At 40.8% G+C, this 11936-nt stretch overlaps 1 protein-coding gene across 1 annotated transcript; it reads right to left on the bottom strand.

Annotated features, from left to right (window-relative positions):
* Positions 1–5592: 5592 nt before the first annotated feature.
* On the bottom strand, positions 5593–11415 carry LOC106623831 (uncharacterized). The gene is made up of 3 exons (XM_014243450.3): positions 11339–11415; positions 9432–10680; positions 5593–9313 (listed from the first exon to the last, which is right to left on the bottom strand). The coding sequence occupies exons 1-3, from the start codon at positions 11412–11414 to the stop codon at positions 6898–6900; spliced, it is 3741 nt and encodes a 1246-aa protein (XP_014098925.3). The 5' UTR covers position 11415; the 3' UTR covers positions 5593–6897.
* Positions 11416–11936: the final 521 nt, after the last annotated feature.

The raw sequence follows: 11936 nt of genomic DNA, 5'->3' as shown, positions 1-11936 counted from the left end.
CGGAGAATATTTTCAACAGCTGATAAAGAAAGTCTTTACAGAGAATTAAATATATGTTTTCTCGAGAATAATTTATTACCGAAAGTTTACTCTGTTTAACTTTTGCGCGGAGAAAAACTGTCTAGCAGTAAATTATTGTTGTAGAAGGTAAGTGGAAATTTAGTGAAACCTAATAATTTAATCTTATATATTCAACTATTTTTAATTTTATTTCCCCTTTTATTCAGCATTAAGAAAGATATCACTACCTTTGTTATAACTGAAATCTTACCTTAAATATACAAATTTCCATGATCTATTAAATATATAATATTATAACTTCAAATTATTTATTTAAAATAACATTTGACTTCACTTAAAAAGACTTGATGACGATATGATTTTACTTCCGAATCTTCGAAAGCTTACGTCATTCTTTTTCAGGCCATTTTCATAAGCTTTCATTCCAGCTATATTTGGCTCGTGCACGCATTTGTTGTAATATTAAACAACTCGGCTGAAACTGCTAACTCAAAGAGTCCCTAGTACATATACTTCATTGTCTCGGTATCGATAGAATTGTGGCATTCGTACACTCCAATTAAGGCATCACTGAATGACATAAATGCAAACTAAATGTCATGCAATTATGACCAGTAAACAAATATACCTAAAAGAATAGAAGCAAGCAAAAAACTGACAGCAAATTGACAAAAAAAAAATTGAAAATATTGAAAAGAAAGCACTCTAGTTATGGTAACTTTAAAGGCAAATGCCGCCAAAGGTCAGTGCAACAATTTTGCATATCTGCGCTACAGAAGCTGACGCTAATCCGATATACCAATTCGACGATTTGGGAGGTCTCACCGCTTACACGCGTGGAATAATGTAGCGAAACCTGGACGCCGAGCGGCTGTTGCTGCTACAAATGCAAGCAAGGCAAATGGTGCAACCGCAAACCACAAAGTGCCATAAAATGCAAGTAGCAACAGCAATGAGATGTTCACACAGGCACATACTTACACGGCGAAAACAAAAATTCAAAGTAATGCGGAATAAAGCATAAATGCCGCATAAATTGTTTGCGCCGCAATTCGGTGCAGTTTCGTACGCCGGCCACCCAGTTAGCTCATTGGCTGCACCGTAAAAGCCGCACAACGGTAGCAGGAAGTTGTTGCGCGTAATTCGTGCACCACAAATGGCCCGTATGAGTGTGTGAATTTGCCACAAAATCGATTTTTTCAAGCCATATGATGTAGTTGTTGTAAATCTAACAGTTGACTGGCTGCGTGTTCTGTTGGCAAGCGGTGCACCGTGCTGCCACTGCCTAGCAATAGCCGAGTTTTGGCGACATGCAAATTTTTATTTTGGCGCATTCGTGGCATGAACACTACACGCCAATAGGCGACAAGCGGACGAATTGCTCATGACGCCAAACGCTGAGCAGGCTGAATTTGAACGTTGTTGTAAATATTTCGGTTGTTGTTGTTGTATATATTATTACTGTTTTTGTTGTTGTGATTTCTATCGCCACACTGCAAACAAATATGTACTGCTACTGTTATTTCCGCCGATATTGTGCGCACGATAAGCGCCATACGATAACAATCTCAAGTCACACATAAGCACACGCACGCACACACACACAATGAAAGTGTGTATGTAATTATTAGAACATTATGGACAAAAATCTATTATAGCGGCATAAAGTTGTACCAAGCGTATATGTTTTTGAAGAAGATTGAAAATAGTTATGCGGTCTAACTGGTTGACTTATTGATCTAAGACGAAAAAAAAAGTACAGCTCTAACGTCTTCTTTAGTTTGAATCGGTTTTGAGAGGTCGAATTAGAACCCATACCTCAACGCTAGGCACTTAAGATAGATCTATTATCTTGAGTTAAACCCTAATATAAATATTAGCTAATCTACTTGGTTTAAGCTATTCGAAGTCCAGTCTCTCGACCAATACCTTGAACCCGCGCTTTGTTAAAGTAAAGCTATTGATCTGAATAAAGTTTTAACTTTGGCAGTCAAAGACCTTCCTGACATAACCTTCTAAAGCTATTTTCGAGTTCAAAAATAGTTACAAAAACCGTTTTCCGAATAAAGCTGAGGGAATTGAATTCAACTGGAATTACCATTAAATATAGTTTTCTTATATATAAAAGGACATAAGGGTATAAGATAGCTCCAAGACCTATTCTAGATTTCATATAAAATGGTGTGCGTCTACTAGTTGACTATATATTCGATACATGCAGAAATTTTTAAAGAAATTTGGCCAATACCAACGAAAAAATACCTTTTCGCTTTACGGCGCTTGGTATAATAGGCGAAACACCAGCAGCATAATGGGCAGCAAGCGGATAATCGCGAATAGCCACCGAAAAAATATTGAAATTATACATACACACATACACGCATACTTACAACGGTCATAGACAATAGCGTAAGAACATTTTGAGTCGCTGTTGGTGGTGTTGTTGTTATTGCAGGCGGTATACAAAATTTATATGCTGATTGGCATTAATAATGGATTATCACGAAATCGACTGGTCTCACACAAGCATGCACACACACACGCACAGCCAACAACATAAAGGCTCACCTTTTTTGTTGTTGTACGCCATATTCATGGACAATACACCATGGAAAGCGTGCAACATGCAGCGTGTAATATTTGTGGCAGCCCAACGCAACAGTGGCAGCTACTGTCTCCACATGCCTGCGACGAATGGCGAGAAGCTCGCGCACAAGCGTGTGTCGTATGGAAATTATTTTCCTGCAGCGAGGCGCAGCACATGTAAAGGCTCAAGACCGTGTTCTGCTACTTTTATGATACCCATGTCTATATTGCTGTTGTTGTCGTTGCTGTGCGCCATACACATTTGTAGCTGCATCATTTTCGTTGATAGCGATCGTTCAGCTTTGCATACTGATCGTTGCCGCCGATGCTGTTGGTGGTGATTTCGCTGATGATCGTGTGATCAGTTTGGCCTGGTCAGGCGCCTGTTGGCAACAGCACCGACACACACTCGCACACCTACTCCGCTTGCTGGCATGCCACAATTGTGGGGCACTTTATGGCTATTTGCTAGGCGGGAGTATTCAGCGCGCATGCTTATACATACACGCATACACATATATACATGCTAGACACCGTGTGTGACTTATTAATGCGCGAAAAATCATTCTTTCCAGCGAAATCGTGTGAATTATGCGAACGGCATGCAAATATGATGCCAGCCTTTATATGACACTAACCTGTGTGTGCCTTTGAGGGGGTGTGTGTTTGGGCGCTCTTCCGCCTTCTGCGCGACGTGATCTCTTTTTTGCGCCTCGAGATCACGAATTATGCTGAATTTTTTAGTGACTTGCATGCAAGTATTTTACTAAGCTGGTTGTGAAGGTGCGCGTGCGCAGACATATTGGTGTATATACCTATGTTAGAGGATGACGGTTTATGAGTCATACCTTGCGCGCCGAGGCAAAGTTATCACAGCAGCATTTCTTATAGGATAAATAGGGAAAAAAGATCTTTATCTTTATTTTGATCAGCCAATTTGTATGGCATATAATACATATATAGTATATGCTACAGTGATCTGATCTGAACAATATGTTCGAAGACTGTAGCATTGTCTTGAGTACTAATTCATGTTAAATTTTGTGAAGATAACTTGCCAAATAAAAATAAGCAAAAGTGTACCAACAGGATATTTTGAAAGGCGTCGTAAGGCAGTTAAGCAATACTCTCTTCGTTGGTGAGTGTTAGACCTTCCAGTAAGATTCAGCTCACACACAAGACAAAAACCACCAAGCAGTGGCTTAAAAACATTATTCCTGGTTCGTAGCTGCAGCCGATTCGTCGTCTATAAGTCTAGACTTGAATCCATTGGGGCAGAGTTGGGGAATATTGCCTGCTAAATACACCACAGAAAGTCTACCTAGCAGTAAAAAATTATATGGAGGGAGCCGCAGAATGAGATTGATCGCCAACATTTTCAACATTCAAGGTATACTACAGCTTCTCCCCGACCGCTAACTAGAAAAATAACTCAGAATTCAAATAAAGTGTGCATCATTTCCACTGCTTCTTCAGCAAAATCCATGTAATTAGTTAAGTCATGTTGCACAGTTTTAACTTTCAACTCAGCGGTTATGCAGCGCTGTGATGATTTAGAAAATTGTTTGTCATATAAATACAGTTTAATGCATCCAGTTAATGGCAGTAGAGTCAAGTGTAGTCCGATGATTGGCTCTCATTATTGTCATATGTAATTCAAGCTGCCGTTTAGTTGCCATTTTAGCTGTTGCCTGCAATAACATGTGTATATTGCACGATCATTTAGTTGCGCTGAATGCTGAAATTCTGCAAAATCACGTGTGCAGCCATAAAACTGCAATAAAAATAGTTTCGTCATCATCAAAAAGATATAAAACAAAAAAACATTCAATAATTAAGGTGGTGGAAAAAACAACGGTAATCAAGCGAATGACCAGCAAATGTTAAATGATAAGCGACACTTGGGTTGCGCTGTCCTCCAGAGTTTAGTGCGACTATAAAGGTTTATACATTTTCTTTTATGCAGTTAAGTAAATGCTTATTTGAACTCTATATATATATGTACATTGTACAGACATATTGTAGTAATAAAGAGAGTTTGTTAAAATATTATTTTGTAAGTAAGTTTGCTAAAAGCACCCGACGAGTGTAGTATTACAAGACTAAATATAATGCACAAGTGTTCGCTTCAAGCTAACTTTTCAATATTTTATTAAAATCTATTTAAAAAAAAAAAAATTGTAACTCAACCTCGAATACTAATTTCATAATCTGCAACATTTGCGCAATTTCACAAACAAAGCTCATTGGTAGTTAGTTGCAAGTAATCTTTCGCAACTGAAATTATTACGGGAATTATGCATAATTCAACGTCAAAGCAGTGCTGAAAATCGCGACAAACAACTCAAATTTACGCCGTTAAACGCAATGAGACTTTGGCGGCAACGTGCTGAGCATTATATGTATATGCCACATTGCCACACATAAAATATTGCGCAAATGTGGCGTTGGCAAGTTCAATGCAATATAATAATGTTGACCTTAGGCATTGGTTCGTGGTAGATTAAATACGAAACTCACTTAACAATTGAAAATAAAGTCACATGACTGTTCTAGTTTTGGGGTTGCAACACACACAACTTGCCAAACATCAACTTGCTGTATATAATATTTACATATAGTTGTAAGCACACACATGTTGCACGTAAGCGCAGTTATTTGCAGCACATGTAATAGTTGTGCTATGACAAAGGTTGCATGCCACATAAAATAAATTAAAAGTTTGTGTTCGTTTAGTTTTTTTTTTCGATTTTACTTACCACTAAATGCCGAAAGCCAATGTCATGCGAATCGGGGTGCGAAAATTATGTGAGTATGCATGCGCCCGAACAATGGCGTGCCCACCACCCGCTCGCTGGCCAGCTGTCGCTATTGTTGTGCTGTTGGCCTTCAGCCGTGTGGCGGTACTTACAGACACACCAACAACAGTAATACACAGTTAATTTTGCAAGAACGTCACTAAATAAACTTCATTGTTTGTGGTGTGTGAGTATTTTTTAAGACTTTATTTTACTTGTATTAGGGGTATGTAAGTATGTGTGTATGATTATATGTAAGCATGAGCGTTTAAATGCGAGTATTCAAATACAAAGTTCTTATATCTTTATCGTTTTCCTTAATTGCTAAGGACAAAGTTTTATAAGTTCCAATGTCATTTATGGTAACCTTAATTTCATTCGCCACTGGAATACGATGGCTTCGGGTAGAAAGGATGGCAACCTATTCAGACCTAGGAATAAGTCATTTCTATTTTGCAATACCTATTTAATGAATTAATGGTAAAATAATGAAAGACTGTCAGAATCAGCCAAAAGACAATATTATTTCGATAAAATCGGATACATTGAGCTACAAGTAATATGTAGTCAGTCTTCAAATATAAATTTCTTCCAGAAAACCGGAATTTTTTTTGAGACAAAAGGTATAGGTAGTTATTAACTTTTGATTTGATATCCTTGTGAAATCCTCCATTCAAGTAAAAATTCGAATTTGAGCATTTCTAGTTTAAGCTCAACTTTTAAAAGGCTTGAATATAAGTATAAAATACTATCAAAGTAAACTTAGCTGAGTATCAGTACTCGTAGTTCTTCAACAGAGGAAGTCATAAAATGCGCTAGGAGCTTGCCCGAATTTCGCCAGTAGCTAGTAGTAGCATTTTGTATACAACCTCAGTAAAGTTCAGTAATATTTTCACCAAATGGAGATAGAATCTTGAAAAGGTGTGTAAATTACACAGCTCATACATTCCTCAACGCACTTTCTATACATAGAAACTACGAAAAAGGGGCATAGGGATCAGATAACAGATTTTCTGTTATAAAGACTATTATTAAATCTTTGGTTGATCGAAGGTTAAAGCAAGCAAAACCCATCAAATTTAGTACCAGAAAAACGGTTTCTTTCAGATTTAGGCAGATATTGAAAGCGAGTGTGGATTAATATGTATACATACGAATTATTAGACAGACGTTGAGAAAATAAGTTGGCTACCTCAAAATGCATATGATTAAAATCTTGAGGGAAAATAAAAATAAATAAATAAAAAGTGAAAATCAATGAAAATGTGCTTCTAAGAAGACTTTTTAAGTAATGGAATGTGACAATCGGTACGCCAATTTGCAGTAGCTTGATTTTCAACTTGGCAAAAACACTTTCCGCTTATGTTTTCTCTGCTACAAAAAAAATTAAAAAAAGAAACTATAACGTAGTGTAGTTATTTCGAATTAGTTATGCCCAAACTTCACCCATACACCCTGCTCTACTATAAATTGCCTTCGAAAAAGGTGTTAGCTAATCATCAGCTAAATGCGCTGTGGGTTGCGCTGCGACCGCTGTCGTAGCCATTGCTCTAAATTGCAAACCCTGCTGTGTGGCCGAAGCCCAACTGCGACGTGGTAGTATGCGACCGAAATTAAAGTAACGCTGTCTTAACTTATCTTTGATCTCATCCTCATTCATAATGGCGCTTGCTTCGCGGAAATTCAAAAATATGCGCCCCTTCTCATCCGTTTTGATGGGTAAAATTTCCGTGCAGACATTGCGTGCCTTCAACAAAAAGCCTTCCTCCACATTTGACGAGCTCTCCTGCTCATCAGCGCTATCGACATCACGATCCGTCTCACCATCTTCAGCATCAGCGGCGGCGCTATCGAGCCGCGCATCAACCGATTGCGAACGTGGCGCTTTGACGTGATGATTATTATTATGCTTCTTCTTATTGCGCAAATAGAAAGGATCGCGTTCGCTGGCCTTCACATATTGCACGACAGGCCGATTGACACCCCACTTAGGGCGGTCGTCCACTTTGTGGTTGTGACTGTGATTGTGGTTACTGTGTGTACTTACGGTGAGACTTGCATTGTGTGGCACACCATCCTTCTGATTACGCTTATTGCGTTCGCGTTCTTTCTCTTTTTCCTTTTCCTTGTCTTTATCTTTATCCTTGTCCTTGTCTTTTTCCTTATCTTTGTCTTTGGCCTTCGCCTTAAACGTCGTGGTCGTTGTGGTTGTGGTCGTAGTTGTCGTTTCTTGATCTTTATCCGCCTCTTTGGCTGGTTTATCTTTTGTCTTAGATGTCTGCGTTGTTGTTGTGGTGGAAACTTCACGCTTCAGTAACACTTTATAGAAATTGTCATGAAATAGACAGAGATCACAATTGAGTGGCAACTCTGTTTGTGTCTCCACATCCTGATGCGCTAGCTGTTCGATTAAGTGCTGCTCACCTGCAACTGCGGGCCCGGCTTCTAGTGGGATGAGTGCCAGCTCTTCGGGTTGGGAATTTCCACCTATATTTTTAATTGACTTGGCTTCTATTTTCTCATCCACTTTTTCCTCTACACTCTTTCGCTCGTCTTCAACCACACTCTCCATCTGATAGCCGTCTTCCGTGGAGATTGAAGTTGCCGTCCGTTGTGTGCCATCACCAGTTGTTTTGGAAAAATCCATCGTCGAGGCAGCCGTATTCGGTTTGAGCTGTTGCTGCATCCAATATGTAGCGATCTGTAGATTCCCTATAGCATTTTGTAGTCCAAATATATCGGTCGTCACAGGCAGCGGTATAAGCGTGGCTGGCTGCATGATAACAGCGACATTCTCGGGCGGCAAGTCGGCTTTAACGTGCAGCTTCTTCGGCTCTTTCGTATTTTCGGCGGCGTTCCCGGTTTTTTTCTTAATAATTCGTCGTAAGTTTATGGGTGTGCCTATGAGCACCTTTTCTTCTTCTTCATCCTCTTCCAGGCGTTCCTCATTTTTAGTATCTGCAGCAAGTGCTTGCGGTTTAGTTTCCATTGCTGAATTTTCATTCAATCGAGCTTCCTCTTCTTTAGGAGGTGGCGTTGCGGATGGCTTCACAGGCTCCTCAACACTCTGCAGACGCATTATTTGTACTTCGTGAGTCCGCTCAGTTTTCTCTCTTTTATCAGGCTGCCTTTCATACTCGGCTTTGTCATCTCGTTGTTGAACTGTTACACTCCTCTTGGCGCGATTGCGTGTGGTACCTTTCGCCTTTATCAACTTAACTTCTACTGCCTCTGCAGTTTCAAGTGTCGATTCAGCTTCCTGTTTTTGTTGCTCCTTCTCCATTGGCGGGACACGTTGCTTACGCTTGCGTTGCTTCTCTTGCTTAGCCGCGTCTTCTGCCTTTGCAATCGCATCCAACATGGCTTGTTGCTTCTTCTTCTGCACGGTTTCACGCTCCATTTGCTGTCGCCGTTCGTATTCCAAACGTTCCTCCTCCACTTGTTTCTGTCTATGCAAACGCTCCTCTTCCAACATTTCCTCTTGCTTGTGGCGCTCCATCTCCCACTTTCGCAACATTTCGCGCTCGTGCAGCTGTTGTTTGATCGCATTGTGATACTCGGCTGCCTTGCGTCGTTTATCGATACGTTCGGCCATAGTGACGGGATCAACGGGCGCGTTCTGACCGCGTAAGTAAGACGAGTGCATCGATTGTGTGTCGTCTTCGCTTTCCTTCAGCTCGTGTAGGCCACGATTCAACCAGTTCGGACCGTTAATCGGTTTCCCTGTGTACTCATTATTGTTATTATAATTAGACCACTTAGCACGTTCGCGCTCGTCATGTGTCTGTTGAGCTGTTGTTGTGTTGGCATAGTACTCGTGCTGATCGCCCGGATGTATGGGATATGTATTGGAGGTGGAAATGTCGCGTGGGCTGAGATTTGAGGGACTTAGCGGCGTCATGTAATAGCTGCAAGAAAAATAAAACAAAAGTTATGCATATTAAATAGTTGTATTAGCGTTGCACAGTAGAACATAGAAACCGTCGTCTTGACAGACACTTCGATAAAACAAACGCGCCCGCTCACCTGCCCTGGCAACTGTCGTCCATGCCACTGTTATATGAACGCGCCACAACGTAGGTGGAATTCATAAGTTGTTGTTGCTGCTGCTGCTGTTGCACTTCATCGCATGCATACTGTTGCATTTGTTGTTGTTTCTGACATTTCGCAAGTTGTTGACCTGTTATTGCACGCTTAGCGCGTCTCGCCAACTCGTTGGCTCCCTCAACAACGCCGCCCACACCAACAGCAACGGGTACCGCACCAACCTCCACACCACTGCCATTAGCGCCAAGCAAACCACTATTCGTTGTGCTACTGCCGCTGCGTTGCAAACTGGCGGCATCGTTATACCAGATTTCCGGCGTGTGTGGGTTCTTTGGCGAATCGCTGCGATAGCCCGAGGTGTCTTCCTCCTGGCAACCAGGATTCACTGGATTGTTTGGATTGTTAGATCGATGGGGCGCGTTGCTAGGTGCACCCACAGGAATGCCAATGGCGCATACCCCCGCTGGCGCTAACTGTGTTGCCTGTGGTGGCATTTTCTGTTGCGGCATGCCACCAGCCATTCGCTGCTGTGGCGCCTGTCGTTTAATATAGTCCTGGTGGCGTATTATCGGCAAACTTGGGCTGCGTATGCGCATTTGTGGCGCAAGCGGCGGTTGCTGCTGCTGCTGGGGCAGTGTGGGTGCGTGTTGCATGCGTGCTTTGGCCGTCTGTAGACCCGCATCGGGCAACGTCATCTCGTCGTAGGCATATTTGCGTTGTCCTGGTATTTGCGACATCATGCTGGTCGTGTGATTCCGACGTCCTGTCGCATGTGGCATGAAGGTAGCACGTCGTGCCAGCGGTCGCATGCGTTGGTAGCCACAATCGTCATCTTCATAATCACCATCAACGCCCAGCTCATCATTGACCACATCTACGTATCGATCGAGTTCATAGTCATAGTTGTTGCCACCGCGTAAAATTTGTTGTTGCTGTCGTGCAACATGTTGCACTGGCATATTGCTTTGTGTCAGCGGCACGGCGTAGGGATTGACGTTGTGTTGCGCATAACGTGGCAACAGTTCTGGTGCGTACGGTTGTAGTGGTTGCTGTTGCTGTTGTTGGAATAATTGCTGACGCGAGCTGCGCTGTTTACTCACATCCATATTCGAATAGTAGGTGCGTATGGAGGTGCGTTCGATTTTGTGCGAATGATGCGACGATGCCATAGTTGAGTGCTGATGATGGTGGGAGGAAGAGATAAGCTCGTCCATGCGGGCGATTTCCTCTGAGATAATAAGACATATTGAATTATTAGAAATCGTTGACGACGTTTAATCAAACATAAAATAATGTGAGAGTAGATAAATAAAATTAAATATTAAAAAAGATCCCTAAATATCAGTTTTGACGTATAGAGCCCTCTGATTTATTAAAACTTTCGATTAAACCTCGCAACTGAATTTTAATTGACAATAGAAAACTCAAAAAACTTCAATTTAGAGAATTGTAAGACCTAGGTAGAAAGTATATAAAATTTGCAGTAGTTTGGTTTCATCACGGGGCTTATCCGCGCGACGGAGTACACAGGAATATTCATGCTGAAATACCCATACTTTTTAATGCAAAAAACTTTTAGGCACGGATCGAAAGATCCTCATATATCGAGGAAGCGCTTTGAGCCTTCACAAAACTTATGGGAAATTTTCCGCATTATCACACCATATCTTCAATACAATTATATAATTAAATTCGAACATTTCAGCGGTAGTCTAATCACCTCACAGTTATTAGTACTATATATTAAAACTCAACAACGGTACTAAAGTAATTTAAATACGAATAACATTGAAAAATGGCATTATCCAATAGCTTATATTTTAGGTGCAAAGTATATTCTAAAGTAAAGTATATATCACATAAATTATTTATAAGACAACACTTACCACGCTCCTTCGCCCATTGCTGCTTCTTTAAGTCCAACAGTGTGTGCGTTTGCCTACCCTCGGCGCCAGTTATCATAACGATTATTAATTACACGCAATCAGACAATCTAACAGCTGGCTCAATATAATTTAATAACGCGAAAATTTATAAATACTTTACATCTACACACATAGCTCCGCACAGTGCCGGAGAATTTGGCAATTTCTTGACAACAAAAATTAACTGTGTTTTATATTTAGTAACAGGAACACTTTTCGATAGTTTCATGGCAAAAACGCATTTTTAATATTTTATTTTTATTTTTTCAAATACACACTGCTCTGCACCTTAATATACGCTTCCGCACTAAATGTAAGACTTCCTTAAATTTATCCATAATTCGCTTGGCATATCTAATCACCACCAAAAATATTAGCGGCCGCGTGCCAACGCCTACACACTGAACTAACAAAGTTTTCCGTGTTTCCTGCAAATTCCGTCAGTGCCATGTCAACCCAACAACAAACTAAACAAGCGCCAGCAATCAATTGACCGAGCCATGTGTTCGATAACAAGCCCTCGGCAGACGACAGGAGCTTTCGTGTCACACTTTTTATT

Source organism: Bactrocera oleae, chromosome 6 (genome assembly GCF_042242935.1).
Source record: "Bactrocera oleae isolate idBacOlea1 chromosome 6, idBacOlea1, whole genome shotgun sequence".
Taxonomy (NCBI): Eukaryota; Metazoa; Arthropoda; class Insecta; order Diptera; family Tephritidae; genus Bactrocera; species Bactrocera oleae.
The sequence above is the reverse complement of the archived record's forward strand: the minus strand, read 5'-3'. Positions and strand labels throughout refer to the sequence as shown.